The sequence below is a fragment of the Thunnus maccoyii genome, chromosome 16, assembly GCF_910596095.1.
Source record: "Thunnus maccoyii chromosome 16, fThuMac1.1, whole genome shotgun sequence".
Taxonomy (NCBI): domain Eukaryota; kingdom Metazoa; phylum Chordata; class Actinopteri; order Scombriformes; family Scombridae; genus Thunnus; species Thunnus maccoyii.
The window spans coordinates 19,659,592-19,684,245 of record NC_056548.1 but is presented as its reverse complement, the minus strand read 5'-3'; the positions used below and the strand labels follow the sequence as shown (position 1 = coordinate 19,684,245).

Here is a 24,654-nt window from a genome sequence, read left to right as displayed (position 1 = left end):
CACACACACACACACAATATCCCCCATGATGCATTGCGCTTCAGGGCTGAGACCTCAGCTTGTGACAACCAAACATGCTGGGATGTTGCCAGGCAACGTGACGTCTACAAAGATATACGTCTATCTCTGTGATTTCCCCGGGACTGAGCGAGTGTATGTGTGTTTGAGAGTGAGTGAGTGTGTGTAGGGAGTTTTAGCAGAGGAAGAAAAGGTCCTTTTTGTCTGCTTTTCATTATAATTAAATCCTGCTAAAATTGAGCCTCACTTCTCACAAATAAGAAGTCCACAGCTATATGTACATTTCATCCAGTGGAGGGATGAGATATGTGTAGGGACTCACCTTTGTCCTTTATGTAAGAACTAAACCTGGCATCAAAACTCATCTTTAACATCTTGGACATACTGCACATTAGGTAGGTACTTCAATTTTAACCTGATTAGAGCAGCAGTTAAACACCATAACCTGGTTCTGTAACTTGAGTGAACAGAATAGTTATAACTTTGCTATCAGAGCTTGATTCTTTAGCATTTTTTAAAAATTCTGTGGCACGTGTGCACCTAAAAATCATGTCAACGGTTATTTTAATTTACTATTATTTATTTGTTTGCCAATTAAATATACAGATATGTAAATATATAATCTCTATGCACATTCACATGCATGTATACAATCACACTTAGATCTACAGTACATATAGACACATATACAAGAGAGGTGGGAAGCTATAATTTATGTAAACACCTTGACTGAGCCGGTATCTTAATCAGGTTGTTCACAGTGGAAGGATTATTGGTGTACGTGTAAACGTATTCACTGTGTGTGTAACCTGGAGGCTACGGTTGACCCTTTACACCAGGTCGAGTCATCGTTTCTGGGGAACCTTTTTTACCTGTTCAGGCCCTCGAGCTTAATGTCTGGAGGTCTTTTTTTGTCTCTTCTACACACGTACAATTACATACATGCTTGCACAGACAGTAGACCTACGCACATCATCAACGTGATCGCACATGAACTCTCACACACGCTCCGACACATTCTTAACACAGCAGTTCACTAGCAATTAAATACTACGCTCGTGGCTCCTTTTTCCTTAATCCAGCCATAAGAGGCAAGCACAGACACCGATCTCACCGTCGATGTCTTCTCCCACCAGCCTCTAGCAAATAAGCCTAGAACTTGCATTAGGTGTTGTTAGCATCATGCTGAGTCTGCATGCCTGCGTGTGAGAGACAGTTTTGTGTGTCAGAGAGGGGGAGAGACAGAGAGTGCGTGTGAAAGAGTGTAAGAGACTGTGTGTGGAATGAAGAGAGCCAGAACAAACATATCAGCAGAAGAAAAAAAAAAAAAAGAAGAAGAAGAGGAAGAGGAGGAAGTAGAAGAAGGAGGCGGGTGTCTCGGGGATGACAGGCCACATGAGAGGAGCGTCTGTTTGGGAAGTGGAATGAAGTTGAAAGCGGAAAAAAAAAAAAACGCCGCCAATTCTGAGCGTAATTTCCTGTGATGTCAAAGTTGGCAGACAGAGAGGAAAAGGAATTTGAAGGAAACATTAGTGTTTGATGTGAAAAGAGGGGAGGGGTGATGGAGTGGGAGAAAGAGCAGGAGGAAAAAAAAAAAAAAAGATATCTTGGGAAATGAAAGAGGGAGGGAGAGAGAGAAAAAGGAAGGAGTATGTGTGTGTGTGTGTGTGTGTGTGTGTGTGTGTGTGTGTGTAGGGGGTTGGATGTGTCAATGAGTCAGGCAGAAACCATTACCAGTGTTGGCTGTTTGTTCCTTACACACCGGGCCAACTTAATAGAAGCCAAGCATTTAAAGTTAAGTGGAAATGTGGCTGACCTGCTGCCTGTTCAGTCCATACAAACCACAACACCCGTTCACAAGCCCTCTGTCTCTGGCAGGTTTGTCTACCTTTTATCAAGTCCTACTCCTTTTAAAGACATCATGGGCAACAGCTGTGTATATTCCTAATTAATAAGCAGTATACTAAGATGGCTCTTCTTTGTTTATTCACTTCGTGTGTTTAATTTATAAAATGAAACAACATGTTTTACGGTGGTTTTCAGAACAGCTGAAACTGCTAAAATGAAACCAGTGTGAAGCAGTTGACAACTAAGCATTTTATTGCTCGTAGAAAATAGTAATCCATAAGGACCAGTATGAATTATGATTTTTGGCTATTGCTTTCATATTTGCACTGCCCTCTATATCAGTGTTTTTTCTATTATAAACATCTTATCGTAAATAACTAAGGAATAAGCGTAAGCCTCTTGACAAATGTTGTAAATGTTGTAAACATTAACTGGCAAGTTCTGATGTCCTGATTGAACTCTTAATTAGTGCTTTATTAAAAGCAGGTGTGCTGAAGTTCAGTTCAGTTTAACTTATAAACACACAGACAGTAACATCATCAACTGTGAGTATATATACTGTATTTTGTCCTCAGGTGACTAATTAGAGAGATTGGGATCTAGACCAATCAGAACAGAGAACTTAAACATCTGTTTCACAGTTGTTTTGAGAAGCCCACGTGTTCTTTCTTGATAGTAAGCAGATTGTATTCTTCTATTGAATAACTGATAACAAAAAGAAAAGAGGTAGCAGAAGAGAGGAGGGGATGGGAGGAGAGTTGTTGAAGGGCTTGAGGGCTTAGTTCAGAAATGTGTCTTTAAAACTTTACCACGGCTCTTTTACTTTACTCTCCTCATCTTTACCATGAAGCTACTGTAGAAACTCCCTTTTTAAATTAAAGCTACTGTTCATGATCCAAATATAAACAAAGGGTAGTCCCACCACAGAGTCCGTTATCACTCCCAGGTCTTTTAATACAAGGATCAAGTCTGAGGTGTTTTCTCATGGTGGAAAACATTCGGTTTCATACGCATGTGTTTGTAAACACAGGAAAAAAAACTTTCATTATTAGTAGAGAAACACACAACATGCAGGTTTTTAAAAACTCTTCAACATTGTCTAAGAATATACCTGTAGTATATATGTTCAAATACTGATTGGACTTTTAATTTTCCATTAAAACAAAGAGCTGTAAAAATCCTTGTCTGTCCAAACATCATCTTGTCGGCTATCGACTTTAGGGAGTTAGATGGGTAATTTACGACATTGATTGAGCTTGGGCAGGGGGCTTCCTCACCGGTGGGGAGAGCGAGGGCCACTTGGAAGCACTTAGGGGCCCCGGGTGCTGGGGTTGTCTCTGGGGTTAATGCAGCCAGCGCTGCTGGCTCTGACGGATGGCTGGGAAGCCCCAATAAATCAGCCCCTCTGCCAGGAAAGATGGAGGGAGAGGAGGGGTGGAGGTACAAAGGGGACTACTCCAGCCTCGTCACGCCCCTCATTTTTTGAAAGGCTCTTGAAAACTCAGAGGCTCGCTGTTCAAAGTACACACCTCATCCCCGCAGATACAATCCCACACAACACACACTTCTATCCACACTATTTCCCTCACAACTCCAGGACCTGCACTCCGTGTCAACACATGGGACCCTGGGCGTTTTCACCTCACATTTAAAGAAGACATTAGGGGAGAGAGAGAGAGAGAAGGTGGGGTTAGAAGAGGAGAGAGAAAAGGACTGAAAGAAAGGAGGACAATGATATGGAAAGGCTGATTAATTAAGGGTTCCTCTCTGGCTACAGAATAGATGAAGTTTCAGGATCAATTAATTAGCAAGCTAGCCTACGCATGTCAATGGCTCTAATAGCCTGCTCTCATTTGTAACTTTTATTACCCTGCTGCTGTGGAGTGGCTCTCAGCCAATCAGACGCCACGGGGAGACGATGCTACGTGGCCATTAACTGGAAAGGGGGGAGAAAACCCCTCCCATTTCACAGACTGTTTGAAGTGATGCTATCAATTATATCAATGCACATCGTGTATACACTAGACCTAACATACGGGAAGATAACAAAACACAGAGGGGACCTGTATTTTTTTTTGCCCACTCAGGACAGGAAGGGCATCCACTCTCACACTCTCATTTATAAAACTACATGGTGATATACAGCGGGGCCCGAAAGTCTGAGAACATGAATGGGAAAGTGGTCTCAGACTTTTGGACCCCACTATATATGATAGGACCCAGTGGATTATGAGTTTTCATGTGAAACCATTAGTTAAATTACAAACCCAGCTGTCTGCTCTGCCTTGCTGTTGCATTAGTCGTATGAGCTGCAAACTCCATCATTCTCACTCACTCAGGCAGGTGAATTGATGTTGGAATTTAATATAATTTAGTGTTGAATGCAGGCAAGCGGTGTAAAACGTCACAAACGGCATGTTTTTGAAAGATCCAGGCTCGGCGCTCTGTGTCTGCAGCGCTTCTGTCTATTGATAAGATAAAAGAGCAGCGAGATGAAAGAGAAGCGAAACGGAGGGAGCGAGGAAGAGAGAGGAAAGAAAGGGATGCTTTACGTCTTCGCCGAGTTACAAGGGGATTAGTCGCTGCTCTAATTGGCTCACCGAGAATTCATCTGAGTTTTCATCCAGATTACAGATAGATTCTTTTTTTTTTTTCTCTCTCTTTTTTTTTTTTTTTACGCAGGTCAAGTCTGCTCCCGCATCTTAGTTTCTGGGCTTCATTTGTAGAAAAGGAGAAGTGAAGAGACGTGACACACCATCAACATTTGAAAACAGATCTGAGAAGGCTTTGGATTGGTACGATCAAGGTGTTACCCAGTGCTGTGTATATTCCTCACATCCATCTAGTTGCTGTTAGATTAGTATGAAGAGAGAAGATGAAGTCAGAGCTCAGTTATATAGACTATCCAACTTCAAAGTCTGTCTAACATACAGTATTGACTTGAATATAGGTTGACTTGAATTTTAAGATCACCCTTCATTTTGCGATACTTGTTTTTGAAGATTAAAGTTCAAAACAGGCAGATAAATACAGTAAATATGAGTAAATTCTTTTTAAAAGAATTGAACAAACTTTATCCAACAAATATTTTAAATTCCATTTCAAGAAAATCCGGATTAATCAGTGGATTAGTATCAACCAAGTGTCATCTATAGTCTTGGAAGCTGTTGTGCAGTTACTTTCAGGTTTTTTTTATGGAGAAAGAAATGAAGACAGAGAGTGAAAGAGTTGAATTTTTCAGTGTAAAACATCATCTTATATTCAGGCCAATAGATACAGATTTATAGATCTTACAGGTCAAGATGATGCCATATCACAGATGAGATGATTGTGCTGTTGTTCAGTGATCGTACTGTTATCTCTTTAAACTCGACGCACATCGCAAATTCTACTCATGTCGGGTTACACGGCGTTGAATAAATATCAATTATAAATATTTCACTTGAATCAGAAGTAACCCAAAGCTGCAGAAAAGCTTGTAGAATACAGAGGTTTGCTCACGAGCACTTCAGCATCGATTCACGTCACCTAGGTGATGACTCAGGAAAAGGCACGGTACAAAGACGTGTGAGGTGCTGATCCTTCCAAAGGTGTCATGGACAACATAAGCCTACCTGCCTGTAACCGTTTTACTCCATCATCCTCACATCGCCAACATCCCATTCATCTCTGACACACTGTACAGTATCTGCACTGACCTGAAGCAACTTGACAATTCATCGTGTCAATGTCATTTAACACAGCGCCAGCCAACGAGAAAGACAGCCTCGCAGCAGGGGGATGTAAAATATGAGTAAAAATCTCCTGTGCTGATGTCAACCGCTAATGGTGAACAAGCATGTTTCAACTAGAAGCCTCCCCCTGCTACACCCCCTCTACCCCCCCCCCTCCCCTCCCCGTTCAGATGTAATTGACATGACTCCTACACAAGTTCGAGCCTGTCATCACAGCGTGAAAAAATGAGCCAATCCGCCATGTTCCAAAATGATTGATCTGAAAGATGTTTTAGGGCTATTTTGTGCTGAATTGTGATGTTTACATGTGTCACAAGCCTTCTTTCCCTCTTTGTTAATTTAATAATGATCATTTTCTATCCGTCTACTTTTGATCCAGCATTAGGTGGCCTTTTTCCCACTAAATTTTCTTTGTGAACACCATGTATAACGTTGACGTGTTCCGTGTTAAGAAAAATTTCAGGTGATCATTGATCTATTTACCAGTCTTTCTTACATTCTCTCTCTGGGAAAGCCTGCTAAAACTCCTTCAGTATCAGCAGCTGAAACCCTTTTCATCCCCTCCCTCCCTCCCTCCCTTCTCTCATTCAGATCCATTTTTGACCCCTCAATGAATCACATTTGCTTTTTTTTTTCTCTCCCTCTTTCTCAATTTCCCCTCTCTCTTCTGTCTGTCTTGGCCTCAGATTGGGGTCAGGAGTTTAGTAGGGGAAAAACATTTGGAGCCGGTGGCACGGGGCCCAGAGCCTCTCACACAAAAAAAATAAAATAAAATAAATAAATCGCTGTTCACACACACATTACAGAGAGCATTAACCTGCCCTGCTCTGCCTCTCCAAATGTCTCCATTATAGCTCTGCCTGGAAACACACAGCCACCGCTCATCGCAGCCAGCCGGCAATAAAACGCCTGAGATGAGCGGCCTCTTTGTTTTGTTTTTTTTTGTTTTTTTTTTCTATTCTCCATCAATTGATGTGAGCAGAAACAGAGAATTAGAGAGAGGGAGAAATAAAGAAAGACAGACAGGGGGCCAGAGTGCAACATTTGGCAGTCTTCAGAAAGGGATCTGTGATGAAAGTATAGAAAAACAGGCCTGTGTGTCTATCAGTCGATGGCTGCCGATGTGCTCGCTTTCACTTGCCATCAGTGCAATGTTGATGTTATCACCGGGTCGATAAGTCACCATCTTTGAATAGACAGGCTTGTGTTTTCATTTTGGGATAAAAACCTGCAGTATATGAAGTTGTGTGGGGGAAAAAAAAAACTGGATCATAACACGCTTCACCAGCAAATTCAGCTGTTTTTCTTCGCTGCCTGCATGGGACTGCGTTACCTATATTTTTTCTATTAGGCTTTGGATTGATAACCTCTGCCTCGTGTCCGTTAACAGCATGTAGGCTCAGGCTACTCTCATGCCACGGCCGAGAGTCCTGTATATCACTCCTCCTGTCCCTCACTCTTTCTGCACCGCTCTCATTCTCTCACTCCTCCAAGGGCAGCTCATTCCTTGAGGTGTCAAGGGCCTCCCGATGTATGAGGAGGGGGAGGAGCGAAAGAGAGATCAAAGAGAGGTATAGTGCGTCGAGAGCGCCGTCACCTTGGGGTAAGAGATTCGAGGACAATGACGAGTACGGTGATGCATCCCCTCTTCCTTTCCTCTTCTCCTTATGTTTAATCATGAGCCTGTTGATGCTGATCCTTCTCCTCAGATGCCTCGCATTTCATTAAGGGACTCACCTTCGCCTGCAGTTCACAAGCCAGCAACGGTGTTCCCATCTAGTTCTCTATACAAGAGATGAGCAGACGTGGTATTGGCTGCTGTATGAGCGACTGATCTTATCACCACACTGAGTTGAAGAAGCTGGTTGTGTTTGTTTTGTTCCTGAGTGTAATGATAACCTCTTGTCAGCTGTGTCAGTACAAAAAAAACTAATGTGTATGTTTACTTTATGTGTTGTAAAAAGTGAGAGAACAGATATTTCATATTACCAGTGACCCCAACAATGGCACACATGCCCTGTGTTATTAGATCGGAACAATTGTCCCTTTTTTAGCTGTCGTCAATGCAGTTGCAGCGTGTTGCTGCAAAGTGTCTGCAGGGTTTTTAACAGTAATCCTGTGGTTCAAACATCTTGATGTGAACTACATTAGAAAGCTTATTGAATGTAGTGTGCAACACATTTTTTGATTCATTAACATGGTTTTATGGTGGTTAAATGGTTAAAAAGTTAACAAAAGAGACAACTCTTTAAGTACATCAATCCTCAAGCTGTCTGTTATATTCAAAGACTTATATATGTCATGATTACTATCAGAAAGGGTGAATGTACATACATGCTTACCTTGGCCTGGAAATGTGTGTGCGTGTGTGTCTTTGTCCACATTAGTTTCACAGTTATGGCTAAGAAAACAATAATTGACAATAAGTCACAGATAGTCACGATTGAATGCAATTTTCCCACAAAATTTATCTGATTTTTTTTTTTTTTTTTTCTTGTTCTGCTGAAAAACAGAACAACTTGAACAGATAGGTTATTCATGAATGAAAGCTTTGTCCTCAACAATGAAAACAAGGAACAATGAAAAATGTCCCTGTTGCATGATAATCATACATCATTGATTTCATCCAGTAAGCCTGGAAACGTTTCATCGGCAAGGAATGTAGGAATTAATCAGACATTGTAGTGGACGTTTATAGGATCCTTCAAATTAATTTTAAAAAAAAATGTAATTGTTGGTTTTGTGTCACTTTGTAAGTGTTTTTTTCTCACTTTTTTTTTTTTACAGGCAGAGATTGTAAGTTGTGATAGATCATACAGCAATAAGGAGCTGAGAAGGAGCAGGTCAACTAAAAAACATTATGGCTGGATCATTTTAAATTAAAAGGCTTCAATCACATATGGCAAATAAGCTCAAGAAAAAAAAAAAAGATGAGCCAACTGCCACAGCTGTCAGAGTTATTTTGATAGCGGTATACTTTTTTATTCTTTTGACTGACAGATCTGTCAACACTGCCATTTCTACCTTACTGTTTCCCTGCTGTGCTCCCTTGCTGAAATTTCCTTTGATTATCTGCCTTTAAGTTCGCTGTTATTTACTGAACTGCAAGAGTCTGAATGTGAAAATAATCTAGGTTTCATTTTTGCACTCATATTTACAAATCTAAATAATGTAAATAATGTAATGTGTCCGGCTTTTGCATATTCACACCCATCCTTCCAGCAATGCTGCAATTAACCTTTGTCACTGTAACTCTATATTAAAGTGCAGTAGTCTGTCAGTAAGCATTTTAGAAGGTACAGTATGTAAGTCTACAGTTATATGCTGTCAACATCTTGGCCTCTCACTGCCCCTAAATCACCTTACATCCTTAATTGTCGCACCCAAAATGGCTAGAGGGATGTTGAAGAAGAGTTATTGCTGCTTGCAAAAAATACAGAAGAGAAATGGCTGCCAACAGGACAAACACACCTAACTTAACTACAACAAGTTCTTGATCAATATCTGTCCTTGTATGATTAAATCAAAGCAGTAAGATAAAATTGAGATATGTTCATCTCGGTGCCAAGTTGCTTAATGAAATTTGGAGGGGATTACATATAAAAAATGTCAGTTTGAATCCGTTACATTGGACGTTTAGTGTAATGTATGCTAATGTTAGCATTGCGGGTATATGGTCCCACCATCAGTTACTATGCAGAATATAAATATGTAGTGCAAACAGTGTTTTCTATCCTTCCTTATCATCAATGTGCCTTCCAGTCATTGCAGAGATGTTGGATTATTTCTTGTTATTATTATTATTAACTGCCTGTTTGGTGATTTACAGCTGTATCAGGGGTGTCAAACCGTGTGCTATAGAGGGACAACAGCTATGTATTCTTTCATTCTAGCCAAAGATTACAACAGTGCTGTGTCCTACTTGTATACTACATACTAACTGGAAAAAAATAAAACAAATTTGCTGATGATGGTGGCAAAGGACACTGTGTACTATTATTACTGTATGTAGTATGGAAATGGGACACAGAACAGGTGATTTCAGTGATAAGCTATACTTTCTGATTGGAGACACACTAGACTTATGACTTGACATCACTGGTATGTTATAATTAAGTTAGGTGTAAATCTATTGGTATGTCCCTAAATCCATACTACTGTCACTGTCCTTTCATTCCTGTCTTTATTGTGTTATTTTCTTCTAGTCCCTTTTCTCTCCACACCTGCCCTGCATCAGCCTCGTCAGCCCTGCCCTGCTCGCATTGCCCCCCCCCCTCCCCAACCCCCAGCCAATCAGCTCCTTGCCTGTTCTCATGTCTAGTCACCTGTTCCCTATTCCCTCAGTAGTTCAGTTTGTATTTAAGTCCTGTTGTTCACTTCATTCTTTGTCGGATCATCTGTTTTGTTGAGTTTTGTCTGTCTGTATTCCTGAGTCCTGTTTCCGGGTGCTGAAATAAATATTAATTCTTCATTTCCTGTTGTTTGCTGTTTCCTGCATTTGGTTCCACCTCCTCTGCTCCATGTAACTACATACTAATTTTATACAGTATGTACTAAATACTAATCTTTATATTAACTATTTTTTCTAGTCAGTATACAAGAAATCTAAATACTTGATACCAACAAAAATGATCCGACACGTACACTGTTGGACATCAATTGAACAGCAACTTAATAAAAACAAATAGTTCTCTCTGGAGCTGTCTCACAGCCTTCTGCAATGTATTTAAATGTTTTGCAGCTTTGAGTACCACCTCGATTTCCTCTGTGTATTGCATTGTGGGACAATAGTGCGCATCAACATCACACTGAATAATCAACCATTTTTTAGTATGCATACTTTTAAGGTTACTTAGATTTCTTATGTGAACACACTACATGCTCAAAACCTGCTTAGTATTATGCAGAATGGAATTGGGACACAGCCAATGATTCTCATTTCTGGTCATCGGGACCATACTGCTGCTGCTCCATCCAACCAGCTCGTTAACGGTCATTAATTAATGACCTTCATCTGGTGTTCCAGTTGTCAATCTGTAGTACAGGACAAGTCTGTACAGTATGTACCTGTTTATTTTTCTCAGCCTCTCTATCCTGCCTCTATTTGTTCCTCAAATGATGTCAGTATAATAGTAGCCTAATTTATGATCCACTTAAAAAATCTGACTCTTCACACTTTCTTCCTCTCTCTATTCTTCCTCATCACTATTTCACAGTATCCCCGTCTCTCCTCTAAGGCTCTTGCTTCCTCTGCTTCTCTTTTACACTTGTCTCGCCCCTTTTCTCTTCACATATCTCTCGGTCTACACCACCATCTTTATCTGTCTCTCTCTGTCTTTATCATGTGAGACATCGCTTTATCCATCCCTTTAAGTATCTCCGTCACTCTGTAACACCCTTCCTCTATCTCCCTTCTGCCTATCTCTCCATCTCTGTCTCTCTAAACATCTTTGTTTGCCATTGACTCGGTATCTCTTACCATGAATGTAGCATGCTTTTTTAATGTCGCCTCTCTTCTGTTTCTCTTTTTTTGTCAACTCATTTGACTTCCTGTTACTTATAACCCTTTCTATCTCTTTTTCTTTATTTCAAGCTGGCACCTCTGTGGTTTGGAGTGGCCATCTAGCATGATAACTCGCTAATGTGGTGCCTGTGTATGTGCGCCTGTCATGCCTGTCAGTGTGTGTGTGCGTATGTGTGTGTGTGTGTTTAGGGTCAGTGGGCTGGCTCTGCTTAGCACTCTGGTTGGCTGAGCCCATCTGTCACTCAAAATGGGCGACCTGTATCGCCACTTTGACAGAATTATGAAAATTCCTGTCTATTGCTCATTGGCCCAATTGAATTACAAGCAGTGCCTTGTTCCGTGCAAGGCTTTTAAACGGCTGATTTGAGGAACACACACATGTGCGCGTACATACACACACACACACACACACCCCACTGCCTTGGATTGGGGTTAGTATAGCCATTTATTTCCTCCATTTGCAGAGCAGGAAGATACTGTCTGCCTTTTCACACGGCTCTTGTTTTGATAGATTTTTGATTGAGTTCTTCCCAGTGTTTGTGTGTGTTTGTGTGTGTGTGTGTGTGTGTGTCTTTGTATCTTAATATGCCGCCAAGGCTTTTGTTTTCATCACACTGTTTCTGCAGTTTATGGTGAATTATTTGCTTCACAGGATGTCTATTCTGCGTCATTTCTCCCTACAGCACTTCACATCTGTTGTCATTTCATTAGACATTTATTTGACACTGTGTGCCTGCCAAGACACTCTGGATAAATCACACTGTTATTTTGTCTGCTTCCACACACCTGAGTGGAAGGAAAAGGTGGTCTTATTTTCTACTTCCAGCAGTTATTTTTATTGGTATAAGCAGCAGCACAGCAAGTCTGTTTATCACTGAACATTTTCTCAGTCAAAGAGAATCAGGTTTCAGTGAGCTGGTGTGTACTCAGTAGGTACAGTACATGCATACAGTCTGCCACAGTGATCAAACAGTAGCTGCATATGAATGACTCTTTCCTCCTTCCCAAAGCCACTGTGACAGGTTTACACTTGTTAGACCTTTAGTCTGCCTGCTGTCTCTGTACCTATTTGACTGGCGGTCTTTTTTTTTTGTTTGTTTCTGTGTCTGTCTTTTCTGCTTACTTACCTGATTGCCTGTCATCAGTCAGAGTGAGTACACTAAAGATGGACATTCTTCAAGGGTCCCATGTGATAGCCGTTCATCACAAAGTAGCTAGAGGCAGCTTGAAAAAGAGCTAGATGTGATCAATCCGGAGAAAATAAAGTAAAATTCAGGACTACACTGAATCACGTTTGACCAAAATAACAGCTACCTCATGTTGTACTGTAGAAGGCGTATGTATCATTCTCCTATAAAAACGTACCTGTGGAGTTCTGCGTGTGCTAAATGTTCCTTGAACTGTTATCGGACAGTTTTTGCAGGAAGAGTAATGTTAAGTGATCTACTGTAGGCTGGTCATTATTTGTTATTAGCCACCCGCTGCCTCCCTCTGTCACCCATCAAGGGTCACCTCCCATGTTTTGAGGAGGTGTCTTATGTTCCGGTCCATTTCATGATCATGCACCAGCACCAAGTGCGCAAACAGATTCGCTGTTGCATGCACTTGTACATATAGTAGTGCATATGTATGGTAATGGAAAGGCGATGTTTTTGTCTTCATTTAAATGTATATTGATGCTGGGGGAGGAAGAGGGAGGTATATGGAAAAAGAACAGCCTGTAATCATAGACCTCCTCGGATCAGACGAGAAAGAGAAGTTAAAATCATCTTGTTGAACAATACTAATTATAATCTGTGAAAAAATAAAACTACGTGCAGGGGAAATTTGCTCATCAGTGGCCCCAGATCGTAGCAAGAGTTACTGGATTTTGTGACCTTGAAAATTTAGGAAAGGGAATAATATAACATGACATTATACAATAAGCTCTACACAATTATTTTTACCCATCCAGTCAGTCCTCATATCCTCATAGAAAGCAAAGAAAGACAACAAACATAACATTGGTGTGTTCAAGCTTTTTTTGTTCCAGCACAGTTGCCGTGTCCCAGGTGTATTTTCACATATGAAATCTCAGCAAATGAAACCAGCAATTTTAAAGACAACAGAAACTAGTGTAGTTTATTATTTATTCATTAGCCTTTCATGCTTTGTAACACAGTTATTTATAGCACCAAGAAGATTTTTTTTTTTTTGGAGGCACAAACCTAAAGAGCCATTCTCCTTTTTTGTGTGTTTTGTCTGAGTCTCTTGCCTACATCTATCTATTCCTCTGTCTATCCGTCACTGTCTGCCCATATCTGTCTGTCTGCCTGTCATTGTATTTGTCTGAGAAAGGAACCCACCCACGGTTGTCTGGTCTCGATCTCCATGGCGACCTAATCCTCACCAATCCCAGAACAGTAGTGTTCCAGTTGAGACCCACTGTGTTACACCAGCCTGCCATCACTGATCACTGGATAGAGTTGCTTCTGTTTTATCGGAGCAGCTTTGATCCACATCTAATGTTGTGTATGTGTGTGTGTGTGTGTGAGAGAGAGAGAAAGAGAGAGCATTTGTTTGTCTTTCTTACTTTAACAAATCCCTACACACAGACAACTTGAATTCATGCGCATTCATTTGAGTGTGTTGGTATGTAAGTATATGTGTGTGTGTGTGTGTGTGTGTGTGTGTGTGTGTGTGTGTGTGCGTGTTGCCCTGGCTTGCAGTAATGAATCCAGTGGTGATGTTGGCATGAGCAGGGCCATGCTATTAACCTCTCTGCCAGCTAGACTGATCTCACCCCGTCTGTCTGTCTCATTGGCCTAATGACACACTCTCACACTCTGAGCATAACACACACACACAAACCTGTCCTTTCTAATCAAATTTCCATTGAAGTGAAAACTATTCTACATCGTCCAATCATCTCTATTCAGAGCATCAAAAAGCTTCTGCCGGTATCGAGAGAAGATTTCTTTCTTTTTTTTTTTCTTTTTTTTTTTACCACCCACTCAAAGAAAGTTACTCTTCAAAACTGTTTCAAATGTATTAATCTCCACTGGCCCTCTACGACCAGATCAGATTTCACTATATTTTACACCAGAGTAGACATCACTTTCAACAGGGCTTTTATGAGTGGGTTTTCTTGCTATTAACAGTCACAGTAAAAACTCTGGATGTGTGCTCTTTGCTTTTGATCTGACAAGGCCGTAGTGTAGTAACTACGTCATGCCGGAGTCCCCTATAACACAGTCATTCCAGATATAAATCACTCTCAGTTTGTGAGATTTTTTTCCTCTTTGCCAAAACTGCCAAAGAAGATTTAAAGGGGCATTTCAAAGTTTAACTCGGGGCGAAAGCAGGTGGACAAACTGAACTATGAGCTTTGCACGTGCCGCAAATGACAGCCTTAGTGCCATGTATAATGAGTTTGTGGCAGGGCTGTTGGCTGTCATCGCGAACGATGGAATAAAAAAAGCAACGTGACATGAAGGGGAAAAAAATATGACATGAAAAGTGCTGTCGTATTGCTTCACCAGCAGTCGTAAATGTTGTTTAATAGTCTGTCTAGTACTTGGCTTTTGTGTGCGTGCGTGTGTGTGTGTGTGTGTGTGTGAGTGTGTATGTGCGTGTCTGTGAGAAAACCCCAGCCTCCATAGGAAATCCTTGGAGGAGTGAGAAGCACCTGGCGCTGTCTGTAGTCATAACAAACGACAAGGAGGGATTAAGACTACATTTGTATTGGTGCCAGCTTGTTACACACACTCCCTGTTCACATTCTCTCTCATAACCACCGTGTAATGCAGCAACGGCACTTGGCGTGGCTTCGCCTTGCGAGTTAGTTTTTAACTGTACTGCTCTGGAATGCCCCGGCTCATCCATGTGTCCCTCATTAGGGTTACGACCTGGGACGGGCTTGCAGTAATATCCAACACACCTCATCCCATCTGTGAGCTGACCGAGACGGAGATAATGTAGAGAGGAGGATGCATTTGGCAAGCCAGAGGACATAAAGTTAGAGTTCTCCGCAGTGTGAGTTCATTAGGCAGAGGACTGCTGTGAGATGGGTGTCAGCCTGGTCTGAGCTAAATTAAGATGCTTTAGCTGAGGGACGATCAGATTAATTGGAAAATGGATAAAAGCTCGTTTGTGTAGGCCCATGTGGGTTGCTGTCGTTCATGTTTTTCTAAATCGTTCCAGAAGAATGGTGGGTTTTGAGGACTCTCTGACTTTTATGGGATTGACTGCTACAGTACGTCAACTGGCACCTGCTGTGATTGGCTACTAATTGCACCTGACAGCCTCTCTGCATTGCCTTTAACTGAAAATGAAAGTTTTGCTTCAACCTCAGCCTTGACCTTAATAGTCACCCCGTTAACCATTGTGTGATTGGTTGTTTCAGCAGGTGGCGCCGTATGGCCAGCAGGGGATGGGGGGCTACAGCCAGCAGCAGCAGCAGCAACAGCAGCAGCAGCAGCAGCAGCAGCAGCAGCAGCAGCAGACGGGGCAGCAGGGAACCCCTCCGTATTTCAGCCCCCCTCAGCAGACCCCTCCAGGCCCAACCCAGCCCTACCTGCAGCCACGACCACCGCCGCAACAGGTACCAACACACACGCTCATGTACTCATCACACTCAGACCCAGACGCACACTGTGCTGTTTCCTGTGTGGAAAAAAAAACTGGCTTCAGCTGTAACCAATGCTGGAAATTAAATTTCTTATTAAGACCCCTTTACATGCCGTGAGCAAAAATGGAAATAATTAGCATAACTCAATATAGAAATATGAATAAATAAATCAGTTAGATATAGATATGCAGATGTCACTTATCAGACATAACATCAAGAATAAAATTTTGAATATCAGCAGGAAAGGTATCTCATTGAAATCTTTTCCAAGGATTGTATCTCAATATTCTTGTGGTGCTGACATTGGAGAGTGCATTTTAAGGGATAAACTGTGTGTGTGTGTGTGTGTTTGTGTGTGTAAACGATAGTGTGGTGTGCCTCTGGTCCAACATGCCTGGTCTACGGGTCGCATTATTCATGAGAGGTAATTTAGGTGAATCTCAACCTCTGTGTTTCTGGATATTTTCATGTTCCTCAAAGTCAAATTTGCTTTATTGGCATGAATGTCACAACACAAACACACACACACACACACTTTACAGAAACAGGACATGTGAATGCAATACAAGCTCACAGGTTGGACAGTCATAGCGTATAAACACATACTGTACATTTCCTGTGCACACAAACCTGCCAGTGTAAACCCAATCCTCAGCACAACAAAGGGCCTGTTCCAAACATATGGATTGAGACTTGTCCTGCCAAGTTTCAGCCTGATGTTCTGTAGAAGTTTTCCATTGGGAAACTGGGTTCAAGCAGTTGTTTTTGAGTTGAGTGAAGGCTGCCCATGTGTTTCCCATCCACTCTGCAGCCAGAGAGATCTATCAGCCTGCGCTGAGTGACTCTGGCTAACAGCCCTGCCTGGACCAGAACAGAACAGAACAAAATGGAGCGGGAGAAAGAACAGAATGAGACGGGAGAGATTACAGCAGAAACTAGACAGGAAAGAATAGATCAGACAGGACAGGGAAGGTAAGGAGAAGACAGGATGAAGCCAAGTAGGACAAGACAGATGATTGAAGTAGGAATGCCCTGAGCCATTATGCTACATCTGTATCGCAGCTGATGAAAGCATGTTTTAATTCATCAATATAGCCTATACTAGTCCATATCCAAACTGTATGCACAGCATTGCAAAACAACTGCAGTTTGGAGCAGAGAAGTAAAGTAACAATTCTATTCTATTCCTCTACTTTTCAGACTGAAAAGTTGTACTTCTTACTCCACTACATTTCATGTATTTGACATTTGTCGTTCATAGTCACTTTGCAGAAGCAAAAAAAAATCCAAACAATATAAGCAGTTCATAAAATATGGTGTATTGACATGGATTACCTAGATGCACTTCAACACTTACCTATACTGTTTCATTAAAGATTTCCACATTGACAGCTCACACATGCAGGACATAACTGTACAGAATATTACCTATAATGCAGCACAAATCAGTGCACCTGCCCAAAATGATTTCCTTCCTTTTTTGCAATCCTTTTCTCTAACAATTAAAGAAACATTCATGCAAGGAACAGAACCATGCCATATGGACAAATGCTTTTTTTGGCCCAGACACTGTATTGGCCATTAGTAGTTCACAAATGTGAACAGACTTATTTAGCATCTGCATAAGTTGATGTCATTTGGCAGTGATGTAGTTGTGTCTGTGGAAGTAGTTATACTGTGATTTACTGAGATGTAGTTAAACCTTTCCTTTAGACAGCCTTGAATATTGAGCACAACAAGACAAACAGCCAAGCAAAAAGCCATTGTGAACACAAAAGCAGGTTGTCAAAAAAAGGAAATCGTTAGTCTTAGCATAGTAATTTTCATATTGAGTGAACATTTCAGCCAGCATGCCTTTTGTCTCACACAGAAAAAAAAACACACACTCTTATTTCCTCACTTAACATGCTCACACACACAGACTCTGCAGCCTACTGAACAAACATTATTCACTCTAACTAGGAGAGGCTGAGATCCATGGCCAGGTTGACATTTTGTGACAGTAATGGTGTGTTTTCATCATCGCTGATGATGTGACGGCAATTGACCCACGCTGACATTTATACACCAGGTAGTTCCGCCTGAGCCTTTTGATTGGCCAAAGCCTTGTTTCACCTGTGTTGATTGGTCTCACACTGGTTGCTATGCCAACTGCTGTGGTGACCAGGGAGCCGGTTTCCTTCTGTTTGTCATTGTTATGCATGCACGCTACTTTAAGCGAAAATGTTTCAATCAGCACACATGCTTGTTAACTGCGCATAAAAGCCACAATACCTTCACTATCCTTTGCATCAACGTTGCATCCCGCTGTCCTTGCCTGTAATCAAGAAAGCCTTCCTATGTGTTAGAGCTTTATGCAGTAGCGTTTTATGTCCCAGCAACACAGCAGGCTATATGTTGACACCTCCCTGTTCCAGTGTACTCGCCATCAAAACTATAGATCCAACTAAGTCCAGTCTTTTCTACCGACTAACAAGCTCTCACCTCCTGTTCTTTTACATTACATTTTTACATTTTTGGCTCTCTATGGGAAATGAGTTTTGTCAGGAAACCCAGCTATGGACAGGTACAGTAGCAGCCCAATTCATGTGAAACATAACAGGGTTGATATAACATATACTATGTGTTAGTGGAGATGTAACAGGCTACTATTCCTTGAAACAGAGGTGGGTTTTTTGCATATATGTCAGTGCACTTTGCACTCAGCTACACCGTGTGACATATGCAAAATCCCGCTCCAAGCGCTCACTTTATTTCAACAGTTTATGTTCAAGTAATTGCCGAAAAAACGCAATATTGATCATTAAAAAACATGACATTTTACACATAACAAAAACAAGGCTGTGCATTGGCATTAAGACAAAGTTAATTGTCCATCGATTGAGTGAGAGAGAAATTTAGAGGAGAAATAATTCTAGAAAATACCAGAATAAATTTGAATAACAAAGAAAAAAGGTCCCTCTCTTTGATTTCGGATCCAAGAGTAAACATGCTTGGATATTGAACTTACGTAGTACACTTGGCCAAGATTACAAATAGAGGATTTGGTGTGCTTTCAGCTTAGTGCTGTATTACTTTCATTTTTCTTTTGTGAGTGAGTGTGCGTCTTTGTATCAGTTTTTTTTTTTGTGTGTGCGCGCGTGTGTGTGTCTGTGTGTACACTAATCAGCCGAGTGTGCTGCAGCAATTCTGAGCTGTGAAAAGGTCAAATGGTGACCTTTGTCTGTGATTCTGGGCTGAAATGAGACATGATGTGAGCCGCACGGAACGGATTACACGCACACACATACACACAATTGCAAGCACACGCCAGATTAGGATGTCATTGTGGTTTTGACCCCTGTTTTTTGACCCTGCATTACTCGGAGAAATCCAAGCTGAAAAGTTCTTTATTTTGTTCTTCCGGCTCTCTCCGCAGTTCCTTTCCCCCCACTCCACTCCCATTAACCCTAGCCAGAGGACATCCTCCAGTTGATGGAACCATTCCAGCTGCCTTTGACACAGAATTTGCTCTGCAACCGACCGCTATTAGCTGGTTTTGTAACAAATCGAAGTGAAAATGCCGTCTTTCTTTGAGTCTATTGCACTGCTGTGACCTCATCTGATTGCAAGCAGCAGAACAGGCTAAAAAGACATTTCTAAGACATTAAGGCTGATACGAAAAAATAAAAAAACTATAATATCGCAACAGAGAAGAAGTAGGTTTTGAAAAAATAAATGTGCGTATTGTGCCGGTGGTTTTTGAGCACTGCGGGTTTTTGAGAACGCTATATATTTTAAAATTGATGATTGTGAGTTGTAGTTCTCAGATATTCTTTAACTTAATTGATTGAGAAGACTTTTCGACCTCATACACTACCGGGTTTAATAGTTGTATTTGAACATGTCACTTTCCTCCAAATTCTCTCGACTCAAGCTCACTACTGTTGCTGTGTCAAATTGCTTTCCTGTATGTGGAAGCCATAGAATATGGGCCCCTTTCTCTGGAAATATATTTTCAACAGACCCTATAAATATCATGACCCTAATGTATTTGGTCTGATTGTTGGCTTCAGTTCCAAGCGTGAGACAAATCGCTTAAAAGGATAAAATTGGTGCCCTTTCATCCTCTTCCTGACCATATTACACTTGATGCATAACAGATGAAGTGCATGATATTTTGTTACTGTCTTAATACTTTCTACCTCATAAAAAAGCAAGAGAGAGCTGTAATTTCAAGAATTTGCAGATTATTTTTTATGGCATGTTTGCTTTATTGGGTAGTATACAGTGGAGTGTGACAGGTTAGACTGAGGGGAGAGAGAAAAGGAGGTGAAACGCAACATTGGCCAGCTGCCAGACTTAAACTCATAACGTTGTCAGAACATGGTACCGGCTTTGATCAGCAATTCCATGGAGCACCCACTATTTAATTTTCCACCAAGAAACAGTGTGTTAAATTTATGTTTGTAGAGTAATTACATGTAACATAATAGAGCCCAGCCCTCTTTTAGTATAATATAAACTGTATGGTGAATATGCCACAGAGTGGTATTGGGTTGTGTAGTAGAGTTGTCGGGTTTTGACTCGTGGTCTTTGAAGAAGGAAGTCATTCCTTGTGACATTTACTCTCTGTAGTAAAACCCACCTTTCCACTCTCCTCTGTGAAACTGATCCCACCGCTTGTTTCCTCTATTGGCCTAAACTATTTCCTCTTCCTGTCCGAGAGTAGGCTCTTGGGAGCAGTGCTTTGGCACACGGGAGCTCTCAGCTGATTGGAGGAGACAAGCTCACTTTACAGGGACCTACATGGAAGGAAGCCGACTCATTGGTTTAGATGTAGCTTAGTTGGTGCTCATGAGCAGAATATTACATGTCCACCATGTGGTGCCCACTAAATAACTAGGATGAGCGTTATCAGACTGGCAGGGCAATGCTTTTAATACTGTTGATGGTAACTGCTGCATGCATGTCTTCCACTCATACTGTAGCAAGCAGTGCTGCTTGACAGAGGGAAATGCTCAGAGCGCTGGAAGATTTTGCTGGGAAACTCTGGCAGGTTATTACTGTCCTGTGTGAAAAACATGTATCTCCAAAATGTAAGCTAAGACACACAGCCCTTTTTTTAGCTTCAGCTAGTCCAGTGGTTTTTTAAAAATGTGTTTTTTTTAAGATGCAGGGGCATCATCTCAGTCCATAAAGGAAAATTTAGTCTTTTAGTCAAAATGAAAAATTCAAAACCACCTAATTTTAAGACGCATGGTTTTCACTGGACAGCGATGATACACAAATATTATACACCGAATATAACGGTCTGCATGTACAACAAACATTTCTCATAAAGGAAATTAATTTTAACAAAACAAGGTCTATTTAGTAGCTGCTCTGGAGCTTTTGATCATATTATATGATCGTCAGCTGATGGAGTTGCCCAGTTGTCATGAAATTGTAGATATTCAAATCTCAGGTTTCTGTACGCTTTAAGGACATTTTGGTAATGTCACTGAGGAAAGTTAAGATTGACAATTCATTCTTGATGTGAAAGCTAAAGGACAGCTATTAAATGGACTTTGTGGTGAGAATGTTTTCCAAGGCCAGGAAGTAACTTTCAATCTCAAAATGAATTAAGTTTATTTATCCCTCCCATTCTGTATTCTAGTTGCTGTAAGTGTGAAATCATTTTCTTTGAGTAAATAATTCTTTGTCGTTCACTAGAGGTAACTTTATGAACCACGAGTTCTCACATACATCACCTGGGTCCTTACCCTTTCACTACTTCCAGTGTGTCATTTCCTTTTTCCTGTCTGTCACCCCTCCGGCCCCAAACGACTGCAGCAGCAGGCCCTTTCCCCCACCCTCCACCACCCCCGCTTTTAATCACACCAGGTTAATTAAAAGGCCGTGGAGCCTTTCTGCGGCCTGCCCCCCTGGCTTTATTACCCCCTCGCTGTATACTTGCTCTGCTGCCTCAATCACCATGCCTTTCCCTTCACGTGCACGCGCACGCACACACACACACACACACTCTCACACGGAAATTGGAGCTCACCTTGGTGAGGAGGAGGTGGGATGGAGGGGAGGTTGAGGGGACGAGACAGAGGAAATGAAAGGCAGGAAGGAGTGCGTGTGAAGAGAGAGAGTGAAAAGCATGTGGTGAAAGTAGAGGGAAAGATGTGTGTGTGTGTGTGTGTGTGTGTGCGGAGGGGGCACGGCGTGTGGGTGGGTGGGGCACCCAAAGTTCAATGTCATTAATTGGTCACCATTTGAATATTAAGTGAAGAACTCTGTTAATTAACGGGATAATAAAAGTGCTGTTGGCTGGAAGGGGGCGGACAGAAAGAGGGAGGGAGCGAGGGATGGAGGGAGGACAGGCTACGGAAATGGAGGGCATATGGCAAGAGAGAGAGAGAGAGAAGGAGCAGGAGAGGGAGAGAGTGGCTGGGCGCGGGGTGATAAGAGGGAGAGAGAGACGTCCGTGGGTAAAGGTCTGGCAGTGGTAATTTGCGGAGAGCCGCGTTAATTGTCATAACCTTTTAAATGGCAGAGTTTATCGGAGTCCTCTAAATGTCCCCGCGTATCGCCACGGCAACCCTAGGCCTGCCACACTCCGATTGGCTGCCGCTGACAAGCACTTAAGCTTGATGAGTTTTCAAGCAAAACCTAAACGATAAAATTAAAAAAAAAATCATACATACATATATACATATATATATATATAGGTTTGTGTGTATGAGTGTATGTGTGTGTGTGTGTGTGTGTGTGTGTGTGTGTATGAAAGTGTGTCTGCATGTGTTTCAGACAATGTTTTTAATTTAGTGTGTTTCTTACCTCCACATTGACTGACACTCGCTAATTGCTCGACCAGAATCCGCCATTGTTTTTTTTTTCTTCTTTTTTCCCTTTTTTGATTTATGTTTGTTTTTGTACAACCCTGCTGCAATTCAAATGCAAATGAACGAGAACGGGAGAGGTGTTTTTGGAACGGTTAGGACAATCATAATGGCTCAGAAAAAAAGAGGGCCGGTAGTTAGCGGCACAGCACCCTAGGGGCCTCATTTAGCTGCCATTTGTTAGGAAATGCCGCTACATTTGTTCCTGGATACAGACTTCACAGACAGAGAGAAAAAGAAAAAACACCCCAAAAAAAAAAAAAATGTCACAGTCAAAGTCGAGCTCGCCAACACACCGCTATTGTTCCTCCGTGCTTTAGCAAAAGTCATGTGGGTGTACACCAGTTTGGGTGGATGTCCTCTTTAACTGTGAGCCAAAGCAATTGAAGTGAATGGGCGGATGGGGGTGGTGGTGACAGGGACTTGCAAAGAGTGTGTGAAGTGAAGATGGTACAAAGACTCGCTCTTATTTGATTAGCCTGTGTAGAGGAATGAGAATGAAAGCCCTGGCAACGGTATCTGCAGCTAACACTGTTAGCTACATCTGACATCATCCCTAAGGGAAGGCCTGCACACATACTGGTGTGCGTGTGTGTGTATGGATATGTATTTGTCCATATCTTTCTATGTCTGCTTATGTGTTTGTCTGTGTGTGTGTGTGTCTCTGTTTATATTGGCAAGAATAAATACTTGTGTGTGTGTGTGTGTGTATACAAGCTGTGTGAGTGTATATGTGTGTCCTGTGTCAGAGCTCTGGTCCTCTCTTGTAGTCTCTTTGTGCTAAAGGTCAGGGGGATTGCTGAGATAGAATCCAATCTGAAGGACACGGCACTAGAACAGGCCCTGCTACAAATGGACCTATTAAGATAGGCTGGACACACACACACACACACACACACACACATGCAGACACACATACCGCTCACAGATATATAGGCATACACACACAGGCATCCTCACACACAAATATGCACATACAACAGCTATTTCCATTCTAATGGTCACCTTTCTCGTGATGATAATAATAGGCTATATCCTAGAATAAATGGCCATCATTTACATGTAGTCCAACCAGCACACTGTTTTAAAAAGCAGTCGCAGCAGATGAAAGTAGGTCTGCCCTATAATACACAGTATATACAGCATCTGAAATAATCAGAATGTAACCGCAATGTTTTCCTAAAATGGATCAAAAGTGTCAAGAACACACAAAAAGACAAGCATATCATAACCAAGTGTTGATTTGTCACATTTTTCAGAACAGTGTAGCACGCTCTCACTGCTGATTGTTGCTTCAATTATGGTTCAGTTGCTCTGATTGGTGTGAGCACATGTACATTTCTGCAAGTCTGAACCACCGTGCGTGTGTGTGTGTGTGTGTGTGTCTGTGTGTGAACGCGGGGTGTTGAATATGGATGTCCTGCCCCCATCACCACCACCACCACCACTGCCTCTCTCTGATGCGTAGAAGCTTTGTGTGCATGTGCTGGTGTTTTCTCTTTAAAAGCCGTTTTTTCTTGCAGCTTGGTGGCCTAATGAAAGTTAAAAACACGGCTTTCAACAGTAATTATTGGCAGAGAGCAGGGCATACACTTTTAACACACATAAATAAAGACAAAGAGATACTGCAGCTACGGCGCTGAGGAAAAACACTACCTCAGTTTTTTACTTCTGTAAGACCCTTCCATCACAACATCTTTTCCCAGTGACTGACACAGTGTATGTATGTGTGTGTGTGTGTGTGTAAGAAAGACAGAGTGTGTACATGCTTCTCAGGGTCTTGCCCAATGGACATCAGAGTGTCCCTGTCCTTGGGGAAATGGGGCAGTGGGAGGTGGCCAAATGCACTGGTTTTCATGCTCTGTGTGCGTGTGTGTGTGTGTATGGTTAAGGAGTGTGTGTGTGGGGGTGGGGGTGGGGGGGTTATGGGTCCCTCTCCTAAAGACACGCAATTAAGCTTAATTTTTAATGAATATTAATGGCATTAGCGTCAGATTTTGTGGAGATGTGCATCTGCCAAGGTGCAGGGGAAAAAGGGGGATGACTAATTCA

General features: G+C 41.8%; 1 protein-coding gene across 13 annotated transcripts in view; it reads left to right on the top strand.

Moving 5' to 3' along the window:
- Window positions 1-24,654, top strand: part of LOC121880586 (AT-rich interactive domain-containing protein 1B-like) — a 209,576-nt gene that overhangs the window by 57,962 nt on the left and 126,960 nt on the right. For 10 of the 13 annotated variants that reach the window (XM_042387891.1, XM_042387892.1, XM_042387893.1 and 7 more), the window contains one exon: window positions 15,509-15,706. In XM_042387891.1, coding sequence (XP_042243825.1) covers window positions 15,509-15,706 — 198 coding nt within the window. Of the gene's footprint in view, window positions 1-10,005; window positions 10,147-15,508; window positions 15,707-24,654 lie in introns of those variants that run through there. The other 3 variants (XM_042387901.1, XM_042387902.1, XM_042387894.1) reach the window with 3 other exon arrangements.